This window comes from Heterodontus francisci, chromosome 33, assembly GCF_036365525.1.
Source record: "Heterodontus francisci isolate sHetFra1 chromosome 33, sHetFra1.hap1, whole genome shotgun sequence".
Classification (NCBI taxonomy): Eukaryota; Metazoa; Chordata; class Chondrichthyes; order Heterodontiformes; family Heterodontidae; genus Heterodontus; species Heterodontus francisci.
The window spans coordinates 45,291,554-45,315,126 of NC_090403.1; the positions used below are offsets into that span (position 1 = coordinate 45,291,554).

The 23,573-nt window shown below is 42.0% G+C and overlaps 1 protein-coding gene across 2 annotated transcripts in view; it reads left to right on the top strand.

Annotated features, from left to right (window-relative positions):
* The window catches only part of znf385c (zinc finger protein 385C), a 273,245-nt gene that overhangs the window by 73,496 nt on the left and 176,176 nt on the right, over positions 1-23,573 (top strand). The window contains exon 1 of one of the 2 annotated variants that reach the window (XM_068013001.1): positions 10,508-10,547. The exons of the other annotated variant lie outside the window; for it this stretch is intronic. Within the exon in view, the coding sequence (XP_067869102.1) occupies positions 10,538-10,547 (10 nt within the window). The 5' untranslated portion in view covers positions 10,508-10,537. Of the gene's footprint in view, positions 1-10,507; positions 10,548-23,573 lie in introns of those variants that run through there. 2 annotated transcript variants of the gene reach the window in all.

Below are 23,573 nucleotides of genomic sequence, written 5' to 3' on the forward strand. Positions count from 1 at the left end.
GTTTCATGGTATAACTGTCTTGTCATAATAAAGCAGTATATCATCCATGTTATAAAACCTTAGGAGAAGTGCCAGCTTTTAAAAATAGTGAAAATGCAATATCATCACAAACGTGGTGTGGATGGCTCATAAGCCCATGTCCAGATGCAGCAAGACCTGGACAATTTCCAGGCTTGGGTTGATAAGTGACAAGTAACATGCATGCCACACTAGTACCAGGCATTGATCATCTCAAACAAGAGAGAATTTAACCATCTCCCCTTGATGTTCAATGGCATAATCATCACAGAATCCCCACTATCAACATCCTGGGGATTACCATTGACCAGAAACTGAATTGGACCAGCCACACAAATACTGTGGCTACAAGAGCAGGTCAGAGGCTGGGAATTCTGCGGCAAGTACCTCTCCTCCTGTCTCCCAATGCCTGTCCACCATCTACAAGGCACAAGTCAGGAGTGTGATGGAATACTGTCCACTTGCATGGAAGGGTGTGGCTCCAACAACACACAAGGAGCTCGACACCATCCAGGACAAAGCAACTCGCTTGATCAGCACCCCATCCACAAACATTCAGTTCCTCCACCACCAACACACAGTGGCAGCAGTGTGTACCAAATGTAAAATACACAGCAGCAGCTCACCAAGGCTCCTTTAACCGCACCTTCCAAACCCATGAACTTTGCCACCTGGAAGGACAAGGGCAGCAGATGCATGGGAACAGCACCATCTGCAAGTTCCCGTCCAAGACATACACCATCCTGACTTGGAACTACATCACCGTTCCTTCGCTACCACTGGGTCAAAATTCTGGAACTCTCTTCCTAACAGCACTGCAGTGGTTCAAGAAGACAGCTCACCACCACCTTCTCAAGGGCAATTAGGGATGGGCAATAAATGCTGGCCTAGCCAGTGATGCCCACATCCCACAAACAAAGTTACAAAATTAAGGAACTAGTACACCTGTCCTGCATAGGACCCCTCACAGCCTTGTTGGCCCAATGAAAAATGGAAATTGTTTAAAATTACCAAGAACCTAATTCAATAAGAAAATTGAACAAAACAAATTTAAGCAATAGCATTGCACAAGTTTACATATTTGTATTACTTTTCTGTCTATGTTTTGACTATGTACTATACCCTGCTGCCAACAACTCCAGGCTACATCTTATGCAGCTGCCGGCAGAGAGATCCTGCCTGGGATATACCTGAAGTAACACATGAAAAAAGTCTCGAGAAATCATTCAATTACACATGTTAGTACATGGCCAGTCTGATGGGTTTATCTTTGAGCCAGTTTGCGATTCTCTCACTAGTTCCATCAGTCGCTTAGTCACCAAGTCATACTTCCTTGGTAGTTTGCAGCAAATCAGCTAGTACGGTTGGCATAAATGTCCACCTGGGTAAACTAATCCTGAAAGTATCCTATATATCTGTTATCCTCATCAGACTGTATCTTGAATATTAAATATATTAGTATGGGCACAATCCTACATTTTTGATGGTGTTCTGCATAGAACCAGGCATATTTGCCAAATAAACCTTTCTTTATTCTTGGGATGTGGGTGACACTATAGATGTGGCTATATTTATTGTTTATCCCTGATACCCTAAGAAGTAGTCTTCCCCTTCAGGTGCTGCAGTCCTTGTGGTGATGGTGCTCCCACAATAGTGCTTGGTAAGGAATTCCAGGATACTGACCCAGCAACAATGAAGAAATGGTGATTCTATATCCAAGTCAGGATGGTGTGTGAGTTGGAGAGGAACTTGAAAGTGATGGTGTTCCCCTAACACTACTGCTCTTCTTGGTGGTAGCAATCACATTGGATGGAGATACTATCAAAGTAACCTTGGTAAGTTGCTGCCCTGAATCCTGTCAGTCATACATACAGCAACCTCAGTATGCCAGTGTTGGAGGGCATGGATATTGAATGCAGCAGCAAGGGCACCAATCAAGAAAACTGCTCTGTCCTGGAACAAAAACAAAAAGGGCTGGAAATACTCAGCAGGTCTGGCAGCATCTGTGGAGAGAGAAGCAAAGTTAACGTTTCAGGTCAGTGACCTTTTGTCAGAACTGGCAAAGGTAAGACAAGAATCAGGTTTTAAGCAAGTGAAGGGGAGGGGGGTGGGGGAGAGAACAAAGGGGAAGGTGTTTGATAGGGCAGGAGAGATGAAATGACAAAGCTGTCCTGGGACAAAGGCAAGGCCAGTATTAATACTTGTGAAAGACAAAGCATTATTCCAGACAGACTGTTAATAGCAGAATAATGAGCAGCTCTGACTACATGAAAAGCAGGCACATGGTTAAAAATTAAATATTAGAAAAAGGCCAGTCGTGCTCTGAAGTTATCGAACTCAATGTTCAGTCCACAACACAGTAGATTGCCTAATCGAAAGATCAGGTGCTGCTCCTCGAGCTTGCGTTGATGGTCACTGGAACACTGGAGCAGACCAAAGACAGAAATGTTGGCATGAGAGCAGGGGGAAGTGTTGCTCTGCCTGGATTGGGTTGAGTTTCTTGATGTAGCTCCACCCATCTAAGCGAGTGGTGGATATTCCGTCTCACTGCTGACTTGAGCCTTGGAGCTGTTGGAGTGACTGAGAGATTGCGAGGTGAGCCACTTATCACAGAATACCTACAGTCTGGTCTCCTCTTGTAGCCACACTGTTGCTATGTCTGATCGAGTTCAGCTTCTAGTCAATGCTGACTTCAGAGGGCATTAACACTCAAGCACTGGAGTCATCTGTATGTCAGACCAGGTAAAGGTGGCAGGCATCCTTCCCGAAGGACATTACTGAACAATTCAGATGTTTTTGTGGTTATTTATCTGGTGTTGACTCATTACCAAATTTAATTAAATTCCGGTTGCCATGGTGGAATTGTGAATTCACAACCTCTGATTTGTTAGTCCAGTACCATAATCACTAGGCTATTTGCAGATTTTAAAAGTTCTTAATTGCGACGTAGAAAGACAGACTTGGATTTATTTACCTTTCATGACTGCAGGATGTCCCAAAGCACTTTACAAACAAAGAAGTACTTTTGAAGCACAGTCACTTTTGTAATGTAGGAAGTGAGTCAGCCAATTTGTACACAGCAAAATCCCAGAAACAGCAATGAGATAATCTGTTTTTAGCCATGTTGGTTGAGGAATAAATATTGGTCAGGATACTAAGATGAAATCCTATCTTCTTCAAATAGTACCATGGGATCATTTACATCCACCCGAGAGGCCAGATGAGGTCCTGGTTTAGCATGTCATCTGAAAGGAGGCACCTCCAACAGTGCAGCACTTGAGTTTTAGCCTGGAATTTTATGCTGAAGTCTCTGGAGTGGGACTTGAACCCAGAGGCGAGAGTGCTACCACTCAGCTGTGGCTGACACTGCAGATGTCTACATGGCTGATTTTGTCATTGTGTCTGATTTATGGTCTCGGGGAAGGTAATGCTTATGTTTCCCCATAAAATCTCCTGTGGCCCATTCTTGTTTCCGCTCTTTAGGAAACCTGGCCGAATAAAATAAATGAAATGTCCCCAAGTGACGGTGGCTGATGTTCCTGCGGACCATCTGATCCTGTATTACTGTGTCAGTGTATATTCCTGCACTAAGTGCTGATAATGTAATTCCAAAAAGTCCATGCTCATCAATTAAACCAAGTACTACATACATGGAGTGAGAGAAATCTACACTTATTGTAAGCTTTGAATTACTTAATGAATGTTCTTGCTGTTACTGAGAGAATTGTGAAACTCAACAAAATATCTTAATTATATATGATTGCACAAGAATTGCAGTTCACAGTCACATTTCAGTGTTTAGACCGGCCATTAAAATCTTATGCTTTTAAATATAATGACTTAGCAGTATATGCTGAATCAATGGGGTCTCAGTGCCAAGATATACACCACAAGCTGTCTCAATGGGCACTATTCAGTATAACTGAGGCACTTTCACATCTGTAGGTTTAATGCTTGCAGGGCTTGTGGTTGATCTTCCATCCCTTTAATTGTTAAAGGAAGTTTTGTCTGTGGCAGACATTTCTTCATGAGTGAACCTTTTACTACAGTCATCCCAGTTATAGTTATTTTTGGAAAGGCCTCAGCTATTTCCTCTTAGGCAGCTGGATTGCCATGTAGATGTGGGGCATTGGTCTCGGGGCCACAATGGCTCCATGCTTTCTTGAGATCTCTTCCACAAGAAGGATAGCCTAGCATTTCCCAAAGTGCGCATTATTTATTCATTTGTTTAATTATTTTGTATCCTGGCAAAACTTCCACTGAAACAGTGGCAAGCTAATTTATAGCAATGAAGTAAGTGATTTCCAACCTGATAAGCTGCATCATTTACTAACATTTTTTCTGTAAAATGCAGAGATGGTAAAATGTAAGTTTTTGTTTTACTCATGGTAACAAATCCATCGTGGTCAAAGTGACCAGAAATACAGTGGGTGAGCGTATCACCTACTTCCAAACCACAGACTTTCCTCTAGGATTGCCGTGTGTGCACCGTCACCATCCAAACCGTACCAGGCAAGCAAACTTTGAGCACTCCTATTGATTAAAAGAAAATGCACCCATCAGCAGTCAGCAACAGATGCAATATTTTTCGACAGGGTTGGAGGCCTTTCCTACATCCATGAGTCATGGATGTTCAGACTTGGCTGTGGATGATGCAAAGGTTGAGGATCTTTTGTGAACAAACAAAAACTTACCCTTTGTTATTTGATGAAAAATAATCACTAAACGTATTCATGAAACTGGTTATTTAAGGTTACCTCCAGCTAGACCATCCCTCAGTCAGATCTTTGATGCTAATCATAGGTGCAAGAGTAGGTTATTCAAACCCTCAAGACTGTCCTGCCATTCAGTTAGATTATGGTTGATCTGTTCCTCAACTCCATTTACCCATCTTTGATCCTTATCCCTTGATATCCTTACCTAATAAAAAATATATCTATCTCAGTCTTGAAAATTTTGATTGACCCAGCATCTACAGCCTTTTGGAGAGTGAGTTCCATATTCCATTACCCTTTGTGTGAAAAAGTGTTTTATGATTTCACTCCTGAATGGCCTAGCTTTAATTTTAAGACTATGCAAACGTAAGATATGCATCATAAGTTTGTAGTTAAATAACATTGCCAATATTATATCTGAGGCTTGCATTGTTTCAGTATTAACGCCACATATGTTTGCTTCATGTCAGTCATATGTTGGATTGCTTCAGTAAATTTTCTGTGTTACATCATTGGGTGAACTACAGTTTTGTTTAGGCTTCAGCGAGACTGTAGTAAATATCAGAAGCCACATGCAGGTCTGGACATTGTTCACAGAAAGTTGGATGATACATTACTTAACAGGCATGAAAGCATTTACACTATATAACGCACAATCTATTATTCTGGATCTGAGGTAGCGACTAAATGTAATTTAGCCTGCACTTTTAAGACCATGATGTCTTAATTGCTGTAAACAGGCACACCCTGTGGTTATTACAGGTTAAGTTCTCAGGTGTAAATGTAGGTAAATCAGAGAGCAATATTTATTTTTGTTAACAGCTGCTTGTAAATGTCCAGCTCCTGTTCAAAGTCAGAACCAGCAAGAAATGACTGGCTTTCTTTTTCAAGTGTGGTATACATGTATTTGCATTTGTGACAAAGTGCGATGCCTGAGGTGTAGCAGAAGCATTTCAAAAGTTTTATATACCAGGACCAGGTGATCTTGTGCAAGATAGTAGCACAGAGATTAGTTGGTAAGTAATGATAGGAGTGTTTTACATGACAAAGCTTTAATTGTAATCAGCCATATATTTCAAACTGCAGATGTTCTGCTTCTCTCATCCTAAGAGTGAAGGAAGTTTCCAGCTGGTTACTGTAACAAATGCTAAAACTCCGGAAAGTTAATCCATATTGCAATGGTGCAATACAAAATGGAGAACACACCAATGCCAATGTATGGCAGTGTAATGGACAGCAACTCCCATGACATGATGGTCAGCTTCAGCTGGAGTATTGCGTCCAGTTCTGGTCGCCGTACTTTGGGAAAGATGTGAAGGCATTGGAGAGAGTGCAGTAAAGATTCACGAGAATGGTTCCAGGGGTGAGGAATTCAGTTATGAAGATAGATTTGCGAAGTTGAGACGGTTTTCCTTGGAGAAGAGAAGGCTGAGAGAAGATCTGATAAAGGTATTCAAAATCATGAGAGGTCCAGACAGGGTGGATAGGGAAAATTGTTCCCACTCGTGAAAGGATCAAAAATGTAAGGGCACAGATTTAATGTAATTGGCAAAAGAAACAAAAGTGACATGTGGAAAACCTTTTTCATGCAGCGGGTGGTTAAGATCTGGAGTGCACTGCCTGAGAGTGTGGTGGAAACAGGTTCAATCAAGGCATTTAAAAGGGAATTAGACTGTTATCTAAAAAGGAAGAATGTGCAGAGTTACAAGGAGAAAGCAGAGGTATAGCACTAGGTGAATTGCTCATTCAGAGAGCTGGTGCGGACACAATGGGCCGAATGGCCTCCTTCTGCACTGTAGCAATTCTCCGATTCTGAGTGAGGATGGGGTAGGGTAGAGTGGGGAGAGGAGAGGAAATGGGGGGTGAAATCAAAAAGGAAATTAGGAAAGCAACGAGAGGGCATGAAAGAATATTGGCAAGCAAAACCAAGGTGAGCCCAGAGATGTTTTATCAGTACATTAAGAGTAAGAGGATAACTAAGGAGAGAGTAGGGCCCATAAAAGCCCGAAAAGGTAACCTATGTGTAGGGGCGGATGATGTTGCTATGTGTCTTAATGAATACTTTGTGTCTGTCGTCACAAAAGAGCGGGATGGTGCAGATATTGTAGTTAAGGAGGAGGAGTGTGAAGTATTGGATGTGATAAACATAGGGCAAGAGGAAGTATTAATGGGATTAGCATCCTTGAAAGTTGATAAATCACCAGGGCCAGATAAAATGACCCTAGGCTGTTTAAAAAAAGCAAGAGAGGAAATAGAAGGTCTGACTATCATTTTCCAGTCCTCATGGATACAGGTGTGGTGCCGGAGGATTGGAGAACTGCTAACATTGTACCTCTGTTTAAAAAGGAGCGAGGGATAGACCAAATAATTACAGGCCAGTCAGTCTAACCTCAGTAGTGGGCAAATTATCTGAGAGACAGGATAAACTGTCACTTAGAAAGGCACAGGTTAATCAAGGATAATCAGCATGAATTTGTTGAGGGAAGATCTTGTTTGACCAACTTGATCAAATTTTTTGAAGAAGTAACAAGGAAGATAGATGAGGGTAGTGCAGTTGATGTGGTCTACATGGATTTTAGCAAGGTTTTGGCAAGTCCCACATGGCAGATTGGTTAAAAAAATAAAATGCCGTGGGATCTAGGGAAATGCAGCAAGGTGGGTACAAAATTGACTCAGTGGCAGGAAACAAAGGGTAATTGTTGATGGGTGTTTTAGCGACTTTGGAGGGCTGTTTCCAGTGATGCTCTGCAGGGCTCAGTACTGGGTCCCCTACCTTTTGTGGTGTATATTAACGATTTGAATACAAGTGTAGGGGGCATGATCAAGAAGTTTGCAGACGACCCAAAGATTGGCTGTGTGGTAGATAGCGAGGAGGGTAGCTGTAGACTGCAGGAAGATATTGATGGTTTGGTCAAATGGGCAGGAAAGTGACCAATTGAATTCAACCTGGAGAAGTATGAGGTGATGCATTTGGGGAGGTCAAACAAGGCAAAGGAATACACGATTAATGGGAAAATACTGAGAAGTGTAGAGGAAATGAGGAACCTTGGAGTGAATGTGCACAGATCCCTGAAGGTAGCGGGACAGGTCGATAAGGTGGTTAAGAAGGCATATGGGATATTTTCCTTTATTAGCCAAGGTATAGCATACAAGAGCAGGGAGGTTATGCTGGAACTGTATAACTCATTGGTTAGGCCACAACTTGAGTACTGTGTGCAGTTCTGGTCACCTCATTACAGAAAGGATGTAATTGCACTAGAGAGGGTACAGAGGAGATTTACGAGGAATAACCAGGACTGGAAAAATGCAGCTATGAGGAAAGATTGGATAGGCTGGGGTTGTTCTCCTTGGAACAGAGAAGTCTGAGGGGAGATCTGATTGAAGTGTACAAATGTTTGAGGGACCTGGATAGAGTGGAAGTGAAGGGTCTAGTCACCTTAGCAGAGAGGTCAGTGACGAGGGGGCATAGATTTTAAGTGATTGGTAGAAAAATTAGAGGGGAGATGAGGAAAACTTTTTCACCCAGTGGGCGTTGGGCGTCTGGAACTTACTGCCTGAAAGGGTAGTTGAGGCAGAAACCGTCAACTCATTCAAAAGGAGTCTGGATATGCACCTCAAGTGCCGTAATCTGCAGGGCTACGGACCAAATGCTGGGAGATGGGAATAGAATAGGTGGATCGTTTATTGGCCGGCACAGACACAATGGGCCAAGTGGCCTCTTTCTGTGCCTTAAACCTTCTATGATTCTATGACGGTTTGTGAGTAAGTAGTGGGGGGGGGTTGGGAGAAGTGAAATGTTGCCTCATATGGGGAACCAAAGTATGACTGCCACCTTGGTGAGTGGAGAAGGTTAGCAATGGGATTTTGTGAATCGGTGGGGTGATGCAGGGAATTTTTCACTGAACACAGGGTATCCATTTAACAACGAGAGTAGAGTTTTCCAGTATGAATGTTGTGGCATTTCTCCATATGCTGGGAGATTGGGAGGGGCGGGTGGAATGGAGGCTAGAGGTTTCAATATTCATGTGTAGGCTGTCGATGTGGCTTCTTCTTTCAGCATGTGCATGCATTTCAGCTTCTTTGCACAAGAGTGGGTCTTAGCTTGCTGGCCAAGTGGTCCACAATTCATTCCAATGTCTGTGTGGGGTTTTCAATGGAAAATCTGTTTCTCGATTGATGGTTACACCCAGTCCAATCCATGGTCCTCTCTACTGAGAAGTTCACTGCTCCATCTTTTTTCTGGCTGTGTTAGGCTGTAGCATACCTCAGCAGCCACTTCATTTGTTTTATTTCAACTAATCATTTCATTGAGTTTCTGTGTCAAGCTTCCCTACTTTTATTTTGTGTTTAATATTCCTTTGTGAGTTTTTTTTTTACCAGAATCTGTTCTTCCTCACCTTCCTTTTTCCTTTTGGAGCTTACAAAGACCGTTTGTATACTTTTGGTTCGTATATCTGTTCCTGCCCTCATCTCCTGATGGTGGCGATTCATCCTTGGGCACAGATCGATGGGCATGAACAGGGTGTTAGTATCTCACCCAAATTGCCATTCTGCATAAGTAGACTTGCCCGAAGTTGGCAAACTGTTTGATTGGGGGTTCAGTGCTGCGGTCAGTCCCAATGATGTTCTCCTCTGACACCCATTCACATGCTTTAATTCGGGATTACTAGATCCTTCAGGATACTGAGCCCTCCCTTGTATTGATGAGTCAGTACAATGCCAGCAGTACATTCATCCGTGGAACCATCAAGGACAGCTTTTGATTTATTTTAATGCCTCCAAGGCAGCGCAAATCTATATTTACATCTCTGCTGTTGTTCCTTTTGCTCCACAATCATTAAAAATTGTCGCCTGCACAGGGGAAAAAATACATGAGAAAATGAAGTGGAACAAAGCAATTTACTGTAGTTTGGTGTTAAAAATAATAATAGTAAAGAGAGCTTCAACCATGGGCTCACGAGTCAGAAAGCAATGCTGTACCGAGAGCTTTTCAAAAAATACAATGAGACAGTGAAGGTCTGTTAGCATCATTGCACTAAAAACAGCTTCAGTCAGGCAGACCTACATCCAGAATTGGTAAGCCGGCAAGTATGTACGGTGAACGTCACACAGAGAAGCTCTTTCATTTCAGAGGAATGTTATGATTCTTGTACGAAAGAAAATAAATTGACCAGCTCTCATCTTTCACCCTCCTTTCAGGCATCCTCTGCCAGTCTGGTAGATATAGCTGGGGAGAACGGGAGGCACTATCAGAGGCAGGAAAGATGAATAACTCTATTTAAGTTCTTGTGTTCCGAAGGTGCTGCCTTGCATGTTAATGCAGACAGGAAAAGGAGAGGGATTCTCGGGACGTGATTGATGCAGTTGTGCCCCCTCGTTCTGGAGGCTTCCTGTGCTTTGGCAGCTCCGCAGTTTACACTGAGCTAATCCTGAAGAGAAAAAGAGTGCGAGTGTGCGTTACACTGTGAAGAGAGATATTTGAACTTCAGTCACTTGTGTTCCCTCCCCTATAATTGTCATGCTGATTTTTCTCTATTGTCCGTGGGACCTTTGGTGGGAAAGGCTATGGCTGTTAATTCTCATCTCCCCTTGTGATTGGGTTAAACGAGACCAGTAGCTGCAGAGGACATTCTGCTCCCCTAAAGGCAAAAGCACTGGAGCGCTGAGTTTTAAGGTGTAACTGTAGCATTTGGAATTAAGTTGGCCGGGAGAGGTATTCTTTTCAAGGAGGGCTTTGTTTTGGCTGATTTCCCAACATTTGAACAAACAGCAGGATTCCAACAACTTCATCTTATGAAAAAAAAATGCTGCTCGGTAAGTAAGAAAAGCAATGGGAACTTTAAGCACAGTGGATAGTGGAATTTCTGCTGCTTTCTGGCAAAGCAATAGCATTTCTCAGCTTGTGATTATATAGACAGCAACACGACAGAAAAGTCGCACAGCCTTTTTCAGTGCTGAGCAAGGTTGAAGCTGTATTCAATCTCAGTTTACTCACTATGATAAAGTATGGCCACGTTACCTTTTAAATGAATTTCCGCAGAGCTCATTATACTGTGCTTGTTATCTTAAGTGCTCATCACCGAAAAAAAATATTTGGTAGAAGCCGAAACAGTCAACCACTTGCGAGGCATCCCATTTTACTGCAACACACCAGCAAGCTGACTGGTCGGAGTGCTCCTTGTTGGTCTGGTTAATAAGGCATAAAATGTTTGATAATCACTTACAGCAGATATTCAGTTACATCCAGATTCTACTGTGCTTGAAACATTAGTGGCTAAGGGAATTATTAAGGTTTATTAAGGTCATTGTTCCAAGAGGAAAGTCCTCCGATTTAAAAGTAGGATGTTGTCTGGTGGTGGCTTTGAGAAATCTGTGAATGGGCAATGTGACCTTATGTGTTGAAGTGTGCTGGTCTCAGATGAGCATCAGCCAGACAGCAGTTGTCATTACCTGTGCTATCATTTCAACCACATGTAATTAAAGGTGAACTTCACATATTTCTTTTATTTCATACTCATATAAGTTGTTGGCCAGAGAACGGACAGATGTGGCCTTTCAGCCCTACAAAATGGAATGCTGCAACTGTACATTTTAATCTTAAAACCACATGTTGGAGGAAAAATACTTTTCTTCAATAAATAATTTATCTTGAATATGCATAAAATAGAATGAAAAATGCTTGACACTTTTTAACAAAAAAAAGTATGAAATCAATCTGCTACTGAGTAGCTCAGGGCTCTTTTTTTTTACCATGAAACAACCTTTGATTAACATCCAGTCATGATGTCAGGCATGAGATAGTAATCTCGAGTCATGTAGCTGCAAGCTCTATAATGCCTTTTATTCAATAAGGTAGAATTACCTGAATGTAGCTACATTCTTTTTAAAATGTAATCACCACTGGCGACTGCTTGAAAATATTGCATGTGTCTTTCCTTTTAATGTCCGGAAGGCAGCACGGGGTCGGGGAGGTGCTGGTGGGTGGCCAGCCCCAGTATTGGAATGAGCCCCTGTTCCGCCTGTTGCTGTGCTGGGTTCAAAATTTACTTCAAGTTGGTGCAGGGCTCTGAAGCAGTGCGGCCTGGCTTGCCAACTCTGAATGTATTCCTGGAGGTTTCATCACATGACCTCCTGCCTATAATTGCCCACCCCCCCAGTCACTTGATCTGATCCTCCTTGCAGTGCACTGCCTTCCCATGCCAATTGGAAAGCAAACAAGCTCTTTCTCACCCAATTTGATAATGCTTGATTGTCAGTCAAACACCCTCGTCTCCAAGATTTTTGCAACTAATGGTCAAAGAAAATGAAAACAATTGCACTTTTTTAGCATGCCTGTGATTTTTCTCCTGGGCTACCGGTAGCAGTGCCCTGGAGATTGGACTTTAATTCCTGGAGACTGGAGGGTTGGCAACCCTTAAGTGCTGCACCGTCAGAGGTACTATCTTTTGGATGAAACATTAAAGTGAGGCCCAACCCGTGTGCAGCTGTGTGGCTGCCTGATGTTTCACGCTTCCTGCCATGTGTACAGTCAATGGAAGGCAGTGGCCTATGGATGTGGTGCTGTGTCAAGAGATGGTGATTTCATCTGTGCCAACTCTAACCATGCCCCTAACACTCGCTACTGACATATGGATGAAAATGGAATAGTGTGGGTCAGATGGTTTCACAGGTCGGTGCAACATCGAGGGCCGAAGGGCCTGTACTGCGCTGTAATGTTCTATATCTACTGTTACCTCGCACCTACTGATAACTGAGCTAACAGACCTGATGGCACCAATGAGAGCAGTAAAGCCATGAGTAATGGTTCTCCTGATGCAATTAGAGGCTAGAAAGGAAAGCTGTCACCATCGTGGAGCCAAACCTTCTCGAGAACAACCTGAGCATTCACCAAAGAAGCACCCTGGCAATTGGCAGCTGCCACTGGATGCTCTGTGCAAATGCTCATGGAGATGGACTACTCTATATTCTGCAAATGGATTCATCAAGGCTGTGTAAATGTGAGTAGTGGACCCCTCCATCAGGTGCTGCAAGTTAGCTGGTGCATTCCCCAATGATTGGTGCGAACTTACGTGCTCAGCATACACTGTTTATTTCGAATCAGGGCATGGATCCCAGGGCTCAATAGGTGAATGTAAGCTTCCCCTTTGGGCTGCTATTTTTCCTTCACCACTGTCAGCTGCTCCTGCACAACTGTCCCTCATGCGTCACCAATAGGAAGCAATCCCAATTATTATTGGTGGATGATTCTGAGCTGATGTTCACAAGGGTAGGACTGGATGATGCTGGATACCGCGAGGTGCTGGCCAAATCTTGGCCACTGGGTAGTGGCTCAGGTTCCTGGGTATACCTAGAGAGAGGAGGTCACACGATTATCATCAAGGCAACTTTTGAAATTTAGCTTGCAGCATAATGGTATTGTGTTTGAGTGCAGTGAGTAGGCTGAGCTTTAGAAGGAAAATGCTAAAAACTTGGCTGCTGGGGAGCCTCCAACTTCACAATCATCAACTACCTAAGTGGGACATGGCAATGATCTGGATGAGGGCCTTCTCAAAATAGCTGAATGGCTCTCCTCTTGTTTACATCTCCTGTTATGTGCAGTATCCTCCCGCAAATGAAGAAACTGAGTTGCGAGGTTCAATAGTCAGGAGAAAACATAATATTCAAGTGTCAGAATGCAACCTATTGTGGATGTGATAGCATTGTACATCATGAAAATTTGTTACGATGGAAGGAATTGTTTGAGATGAATCCCTTTAAGGGTATGATTGAAGGAACACTTACAAGTGTAAGTTATTGGTGCATAATTTCCATGCATAGTTATCCTTCAAAGTACCACAAGGTAGTGGGAGGGAGAATTCAGCATTGACATGTGATGTTATCTCTTCATATGCACTCTGTGCCACATGTCTGTTTGGTGAAGTCCTGGGGCAACAAAGAGTGCCACTGTTCTTTGGTTCATTTACTATGAAACATCGGTGATTCTGAGGCCTCTTGGTATTGTTTCACTGGAAGTTGACATTTTGTTTGTCACTAAAAATTATACAGTGAAGCTTTATGTAGTTTGACCATCAAAAGGTAACCTCTTGAAGGTGATGCTACGGGGCTTTAAAATCTACCACAAGGATAGATTTTCCAAATCTTTCTCTGCTTCTTCCCCCACCACCCTCCACAAACAACACTCTCAACCCTCCTAACTGGAAGCTGTATCCATACTGAGAGTGCTGTCAAATTATTACAATGAGAATGACCTCAGAACTTCCACCCACATTCAAAACCTCCAATCAGTTTGTGTGATAATGGCTCCAAACCCATCTCCTGTCAGAGCTACACATGGACCCACACATCACCTCTGTTGTCAGAGTAGAGTAGAGGCCCAGAGGTGAATGTTGGAAATGTTAGTATGAATGAATGTACTGGAGTTTTCCTGGCTAGCTTTAGGAGATCAGCCAGTATTTATATAGCATTTTTGTTCAGGAGATTAAATGGACAGGGCAGAAACCACAATAGGGCTGAATGTCAATGGTCAAATAATGTGCCCCGCGAGAGAGCTTGATGGGTCCATGTTCCCTTTCATAGTTTACTACCAAAGCTTGGGAAACAAAAAGTAAAGGTGTGAGAGAAATCTAAAAGAGTCTCGATGTTCACATTCAAATTTCCTCAATACTGAAGAAGATGGAGAGAAGTCTAGGTAGAGACTGGGGAGGTGGAAACCTTAGCCTTTCATACTAAATCCTGGAAGATTCACTTAAAGAAGACAGGTCAAGTCCTGTTTTTGTTGGGACAGATCTGCTTGCCAAGTTCTCCTGTTTTTGTTCTGTTAGAAAGCCCACATCAAGGACATGCATAAAAAAGTGCAACTGATTACAGTGGTAGAAGAGAAATGTGGAGAGATGCCTGGCAATTTATGAATGTTCACCTTTCATCTGTATTTCTATAATTAATTTAAATGTTAATCTTTTGTGGCATTCAGGGGAGGGATAGATGGGAGAGAGGAATCCTCATTATGTATTTTCTGACTATGACAGAAAAAAAAAATCACTGTAGCATGAACAGGATAAAACGTGGCTTTATATAGTATTTACAGGAAGGCTGAAAAAACAGATTTAAACTTTTTTTTTCTCTCAAGTGATTCATGAAGATTAAGTGTAAAATTGACTTCTTTTGAGGCAGTTCTAATATTTAAAATCTGCTGAGCAAGCAGATTATCCCACGAAGTGTTCAGAATTGTTATGCTGTAAAATACAATTACTTTTGCACAATGTCAGTCCAGAAAAATTAAATAACCCATTAATTTCAGGTTTTCAACATTCAGGGCTTTCCTTCCTATTTCCATTTATTATGGACACTAGTCCAGGATAAGGTTGAATTTCTCAGTTTCAGTTTTACATCATGAAGGCCACAATTTTTGGGAATAAAATATGTTCAACACTTCTTGGAGGAAAATAGTTACTTTCCTCCCTGAGCAAATAATGTGTGCACTTCAGTCTGTGCAATAAGGTGAGACTTTTAACATGCGCTTGTCATGTTTAATGTGTGTCATTCTTCACAAGCCTATGCAATGGCATGATGCAATTTTACAGGAATGAACAGTGGAGTGGCACATGTTTGATAGAAATCCATTGCAGCAAGTGCACAGCTTTCTTTCTTTGCAATATAAAAAATAATCCAAGATCAGTTTCCTCCTTCTGGCTTGTGAGGGTTAACGCACAAAGTAATCTTTTGAGATTGCCCATGACTGCAGAGTCACTAGTGTACCCTTTATGCAATGCATCAGCAGTGTCAGGTGCTTACAGCTGAGATTTTGTGATGATACAGAGACATAAAATAAAAACAGTAGTGGGTAGTGGAGGGAAGTAGTGTTTTTGTGGTATCTGCAGAATAGTATTCTCCTCTCAATGTCCTGTAGCCTCGCAGTCAAATGTTATAGTCACATGCATTATACTATTCATGCTGACCATTTGAGACATGTCCTGGCTGTACTCAAATATTATGCTAAGCTAGGCTGATGACACTTAATATATTATGGTCTAGCTGTGAGTTTTCTACAGACCGTTGTGCTCGGACTGTAAGTGACATTATAATCAGTCTATATGGTCAACACCAACAGCATAACTCCACAGTGGCGATAGTACTTGGTTTGAACCAAATGCCTCCACCTAACCTATTTGATACCATCCAAACACACCATGCAGTAATAGAGCCTAACACCAGTATCATGGAATAAACCATTGCATTTGAGATTTTGCTCTTCTGGTTAAAGGTTTATAAAAGCCGAGGTGTGAGATTAATAAAGGAGGCTAAAATGCAAATGCAAAAGTCAAACAAAAGAACAGTGTGATTAAAAACAAAACCACATTAAAATTTCAATAAATTTACCATATATTGACTACTTGTCATAGCTGATTGCTAAATTTTACATCTGTTGTTTCTCTACTGTGAGCTGAGTTCATTAAGCACCAAATCAATCCAAATTCACTTATTGTTAATAGGACTTTAGAGTGAAGTAAGATATAGAGAGTGTGATTAGAATAATGTATTCTGGTGTCAGTTCGATAAAGTGAGCATTGTTGCATTCAGTTTTAGCAGCTGCTTGGCTGGAGTACAAATTTTCTCCAGGACAGATGGATTTTACTGGGAAATTAAAATTGATTTGAAGTGTTCATTTTTTTTTCCTTGTGTATAACCTTAGGTTCCATGATGTAATGGCGAAGAGTAACGCCAAAATACAATGGCTTATGAGATAACAGGTTGTTACTGTCTCATTTTCATGATAAATGTAAAGATAACAAACTGAGTTGCACTTTAGTGATCAAAAAGCAAAAGGGGTTGAAATTGGTCCATGTTGCACCCATTTTCTGGGCGGAAACAGGGGTTAAAAAGTATGAATTTTGCAGGGCTATGCCATATGCCACAAGGATGCCGGAATCACATCTGATGCAATATTGACCTCGGACATTTTTTAGGTGTCCTAAACAGGTGTTGGGCCCCTTCCATATTCTAGCGAGGGAGTTGATGTCTGTTGAAGGGCTGCTCAGCAAAATCCATCAGCGCGGAGCGAAGAGGTTGACTGTTAGACTGAAAGCGTGTCATAGAACATAATCTGATTCGGAATTCGATGTTGATACACATCAGGTCTGTGAAAGTGGATTCTGGGCAAAATTAGGAAAACGTTTACAATTGGATCCAGCTTGCTAAACACTTCTCTTAACCTTCTTTACTGATGGACAAGGTCATTTTTATTGACCAACCTTTTTTTGAACCAACATCAAATAAACAGACAGCAATTACATTATAAAGTGCTCTTTTAAATTAAATATACCTATTTATTTTTTGCAACATTTTAACAAAAATTCATGGTTTTGGATGTTTTCATCTTATTTTCTGAAATGTCAAAAATAATGGGACAGATTTAATTCAGAGAGTCAGTGACTTTACCACCAAGCAAAGTGTTTGTTACATTCTGATACATATTTAATGCAACAGGATAATTACTGCTTTGGAATTAAAAACTATCAATTAAACCAATTATTTAAGGGCAGCTCTATTATCTTAAGTGCAGTGGCCATATTCCAAGCTTTTGAAATGCATAAATGATACCAACACCACTGTCATATTTAGAATAACCCTACTGACAGACAACACACAGTCCAATCATGGTAGCCACTATGCTGTCTTAAAAAGAAACAGGAAACGTGACACACAAGTGCAGGACAGCAAAGAAATGGATGTAACCTCATGGAAAGCTGTACAGGACATGAATGAACTACCAGACCCAGTGAGAGAAGCAGTGCATTTGGAAGAATGAGTTCACCAGGGAGTTAATTAAAGAGCAATGTGAATACTGGCTACAGATTGGGAAAGCTTGCCAGTGACTCCAGATGCCCTGTCTATGGCTGTTAGTCACAGCAGTCATCATTTTTTTTTGATTGCAAAGTCTCTTAAGGCATCAGGAGGGTATCATAATGGGTTTAGCCAAAGCACCATGTCCAGCTGCATTGCAGCAGGAACTGAGGGGCAATGATGGAAGGTCAACAATTTCATTCATTTCTCCAAGTGAGAAAAGCAGTTGGACACATAGCTAAAACAAAAAAAAAATGGTTTTACAAGAGTCCTGGATGTGACAAATTGGTGACCTTGGTGTCATCGGTCAATTAAATGGCATCTAAGGGTTTCCACTCCTTCATTAAGCAATTGGCATGCAATTCCCATCAAATTATTCTCCTAATGACTGTCAAATTCTTGAGGTCAAAACATATGTCTTCCATTCTTAGCCTGTTTTATTTGAATGAAATGACCAATTTCACACTGGCTTTTAAGAGACCACATCTTATCACCATGCTACATTATGCCAAACAGGGGCAACTAGGAACATGGACTAATGTAGTTTGTTAAACGTTAAATATTTAGCTGTTAATACAATGATCTCCATGAGTTGATGGTTCTAGAGGTATATTGGCAGCATGAACCATCCAAAATGGATAACTTTCTATTGAACTACTTACTGTATTACTTGCCATTCTCGTTGGCTCTAACATTGATAGTAGCAAGAACCAGACTTGTTATGGATCAGGTGGAGCTGCATCTGCCTGCATTAAGGATGATGACGAGGAAGCCTGTTGTAACTTCATTTTGTGGCATTTCAGTTAAAGGAATTTTTCTTATCAATGTGACCTTCATCACATTTAACATGGCCCCTTTTTGATAGCTATTACACACTGGAATACCTGATGACTGTAAACCAGTGTACCCTTCGACAGCACCTTCCAAACCCGCGACCTCTACCAACTAGAAGGACAAGGGCAGCAAATACATGGGAACACCACCACCTGCATGTTCCCCTCCAAGTCACACACCATCCTGAACTATATCGCCGTTCCTTCACTGTCGCTCGGTCAAAATCCTGGAACTCCCTTTCTAACAGCACTGTGGGTGTACCTACCCCACATGGACTGCAGCGGTTCAAGAACAAAGAAAATTACAGCACAGGAACAGGCCCTTCAGCCCTCCAAGCCTGCGCCAATCCAGATCCTCTATCTAAACCTGTCACCTATTTTCTAAGGGTCTGTATCTCTTTGCTTTCTGCCCATTCATATATCTGTCTAGATACATCTTAAAAGGCGCTATCGTGCCCGCGTCTACCACCTCCGCTGGCAACGTGTTCCAGGCTCCCACCACCCTCTGCGTAAAGAACTTTCCACGCATATCCCCCCTAAACTTTGCCCCTCTCACTTTGAACTCGTGACCCCTAGTAATTGAATCCCCCACTCTGGGGAAAAAGCTTCTTGCTATCCACCCTGTCTATACCTCTCATGATTTTGTACACCTCAATCAGCTCACCACCACCTTCTCAAGGGCAATTAGGGATGGGCAATAAATGCTGGCCTGGCCAGCGACGCCCACATCCCGTGAATGAATTTTTAAAAAGTAAGAACCAGACCTGTTATGGATCAGGTGGAGCTGCATCTGCCTGCATTAAGGATGATGACGAGGAAGACTGTTACAACTTCATTTTGTGGCATTTCAGTTAAAGGAATTTTTCTTACCAATGTGACCGTCATCACATTTAACATGGCCCCTTTTTGATCAGCTATTACACACTGGGGTACCTGATGACTGTAAACCAGTGTACCCTTACCCATTTCTATCACACATATATGGACTAAACTGTCTTTCCATGTAATCACTACCAATGAATAAAACAAATACGTAGGATTAAATGTAAAATTGTTTGTCATCAAAATGTATCTGTATCCCTGTTATGCATTTGTATGTTTTATCTCATGAGATCCTAATACATCTGTTCACTGAACATCTGTGTTCCTAAGTGTAACTCTTGTGATCAGGTTAAGTGAACAAATGACTTGAAATGAATTGTTTCTTTTTTCTAGATTCATATTTGCTTGATTGTCACACTATCAACAACGTTTTCTCAGAAACCAGAAACTAATTAAAAATGCATGATTAGTTGTAAATAAGGAGCAAATCGCAGTTCATGTAAGTCATTGTATCCAATTTAGTAGGTTGCTTCAGGTGCAAGTGGAGTGGGAGCTATTCCAGATCCAACAGAAACTGTGGACTAAATTTTGTGACTGAGGGTGAAGTCTTGCCACCAGGAAATTGGAAGCTGACCCCACTTCAGCCAGTGGTGTGACCCAGGGCAGCATATTGCCAGTGGCAGCCAATTACGAGGCTGCTGCCAGCGTTGCTGTCCAATTAAGGATGGCGGCCCGCCCCCCAAGCGCTGCTGGCCCTCAGCACTGCCACCTCTAGTGGTGGCCACTGCTGAAGCTGCAACATCAGGGAGAGGGCGCATCAATGCCAGCGTGCCCTTGAAGAGCAGTAAGTGTGGTTGGGCGCAGCCAGAGGCAGGGAGGCTCCAGCGATTGGGGATGGGGTTCTTGTTGAGCACTGGTGGCACCATTGCCACATGGGCAGCCATTGCCACCGGGGGGCCCCTCCATTGGCCGTGAATTGCCCATAAAAGAGCCCGCTAGGAGGCCAGGCAGTTTCACCACTCGGCAGCAGGCCTTCCCAATGCGGACAAAATGCCCACGGAGGAAGGAACTGGCCCTTAACTGGCCACTTAAGTCGTTCAATTGGCTACCAGGTGAGTGGCCAAGCCACCAACTTTCCCACCCCTGGCAATACGCCATGGCAACGAGATGACGTCGGGCTCCACTCCTGACGCCTCTCCCGCCATTTTAGCAGCCCCCTCCCACCCAGCCTGTCACCAATGGACCAGGAAAATTTAGCCTTGTAGCCCGCTAACCATCACAAGCCAAGACAATCTGTTCCACTGCATGAGTCGTCATCTTTGTGTATCATGGCATTTGTGATCCAGAGTGGATTGGGAATTGGAATCTCTCGCGTTTACAAATGAAAGTACAAGTAGGGAATTAAAGGTCACGCGATGAAACCTTCAGCAACTAAGTGCAAGATATTGAATCTTCATAAACGTCATCAACATTTTCAGGTGTAACAATGTCCATTTTAATTAATTTACAAAAGTGATGTTGCACTACTCAACAAGTGTTATTTAATATAAAAAGTACTGCTATAAGTTGATCAATTTTTGTTTACCTCTGTTCCTAATCCTACTTACTTACATGCCTCATTTACACAACATTATATTCTGTTACTGTAATATTATCTTGCATGTTGCAGCAATATTATCTGCTGCAGCATTCCTCATAATGCATATAGTTCCTTTCAGGTCAGTATATTTATTAACTTCAGACCATTATCTGCAAAATGTAACACTGGTACACCTGTTGTCTGTGCTTCACCCTGTAAGATTGCACATTCAATGAATTTGTGTAATTCTCTGAAAATTATTCAATTGGCCAATATTTTCTGCTTTGTTTGAATTTTGTGACTTTATTTTTGAATCTAAGCATTAAGAATGCGAATGTCTCTTGAGTCAAATAATTGAGGTACTTTTCCAATTTTGTGCTCCCACCCGACTGTAATGTGGAAATTCAGGCAATTTTCTACCCATAATATTTCCAGAGTTTGTACAAAACACAGACGCCCAAATTTCTAAAATGTGCTGTTGTTAGGTGAGGCTCTCAACTGGGAGTGTCAACTTGGAAAATCATTCCTTTGATTTCTTGATCATTATTTCCTCATCTTGATAAAGACCAGTTAGTTTGGGCATTCTTATAGAAACATAGACATAGAAAATAGGAGCAGGAGTAGGCCATTCGGCCCTTCGAACCTGCTCCGCCATTCAATATGATCATGGCTGATCATCCAACTCAGTAACCTGTTCCCGCTTTCTCCCCATATCCTTTTATTAAATGCAGAGAGGCATAAATCACTGTGAGAAAGGTGAAAGAAGGGTAATCTTCTTGGACTGTTTTGTCCAGTGGTGCAGATGGGAACTTCAAATTGAGTTAATTAAGTGGCTTTTCCTTCTGGAAAAAAAAAGTTTTCTTTAGATATGGGGATAAATTTAGCAGAGGTAGAAGATGGGGATAATGTTAATGCCCTCGTCCTGAATGGATGGAGGCTGCTACAGCTCAGCATAGATCGCATAGAGCATAGTTAACAGGCTTGCGTGTGTCTCTGGTGAAGATCTGTACACAAACCGATCTTTTGCAAATTTTTTTTTTTGTGATCAGTTCTTTGAATTGTCTTCTGCAGTCCAGTTTGCCCAGAACCCACAAAATTATATTTTTGCCATGTATGTTATTGTTACCTCTTACAAAGGATGAGCTTGCTTACAGGAGTAATTCTGACTTTACACTGCCCATGGGAGTACATAACGGAAAGCTACATGTGTTAGACGTGCTTTTTTTGATTGTTTAAATTGTACCCAAGTTTTTAATGCGTGTTCCTAATGGGAAGAGCAAAGTCAGAAAGATACTCTTCATATGCCTTTAATTGAAATTTAAAAATTAGGTTTGCAGCGTTATGGCTAGTTGATGATATAGCTGACTTAGCTTGTCCCACAGCATGTGAGAAATGAGATGTGAAAATCCTTGGCATGGTACATTCCTCAGCAAATGCCAGAAGCTGTTTTCATGGCCACGCAACTGCTGCTGCTCATCGCATTGGCACTGCTGCTGGGCCTGGACCTCATGCAGCATGTTCTCATCCATATCAAAGGGCATCTTGCTAAAGGAACTTCTCAGTTCTGCAAAAAGTCGACAACATCACCCCAATTTGGGAGCTAGAGATGATGTTTGGGTTGCAGTTCAGGAGAGATACCAAGTCGGACTAATAAACAAAGTCACGTATTTTGCGAGATCAAGCCGAAATTAAAATTTGGCTCTCAATATTTGATCTAATTTCAGCATCATAAAAATTTCAGTAGTAATCACTCCCATAAATTTAGCACTATGGCTCAAGTGTGAAAAAGGTTAACTTATTGGACTTAATTTGACTCTTGCTCGATGTCTCACTCATCCATCACTCCTCTCCTTGCTGACCAACATTGGCTCCCACCCGTTCAACATTTATAGCCTGACCCTTCTGTGGAATTTCTTCCACTCCTATCATCCCCTCGAAGTCTCTGTTCCTCTGACTCTGCCTTTGCCCAACTTTAGCAGCAATGCCTTCAGCCTCCTAGGTCCCATGCTCTGGAATCCCCTTCTTAAACCCTTCTGCCTCTCCACCTCCCTCTCCCCTTTTGACCCTTCTTAAAACCACCTCTTTGGGACACCCTTCCGAACACGTCCTTTGGCTCCATATACATTTTTGGCTGATTATAGCTCAGTGAAATGCCTTAGAACATATTTCTATGTTAAAGAAGATGTATAAATCCAAGTTGTTTTTCGGGAAAGCAACAACAATATTTTGTATCAACAACTAAGAATCAGGAAACATATCCGATGAGATTACTGGTGTCTTCTGTTAAGCAGCAATAGTGGCAAAACTTGGCATTACTGACAAATCCAGTGTCGAGTCTAGGAATAGGACTAAGAACAGTACTTCAGTATTTCCAAATATCTTATTGTCAGTCTGGAGCATATGAAGCTGTCCCAATTTTGCTAAGATACATGGCAAAGGTATAATTTCTACCAGATAAGAGATGTGAGAACCAGTCCCAAAGCAATACTTACCAAAATCAGGTACAGGCTATCAAGAATTCTGTGCTTCGAATGCAGACCAGCTGAAATGAAGAAGAAGCACAGCACTGAGATGAGAAAGTGAAGAAATGCCAAACTGATGAATGACTTGCTACCTCTGCAGCTTTGGGACAAATGATCAGCCATTGAACATTGTCCGGTCTCTACCCAGCTGGAAGCAGTTCTTTTTGTTGGGGAGCTGAAACAATTGCTATCTGTACTCCTCCTCTTGGCAGGCAATGTAGTCCTAAATTGACACCTGGTGGCT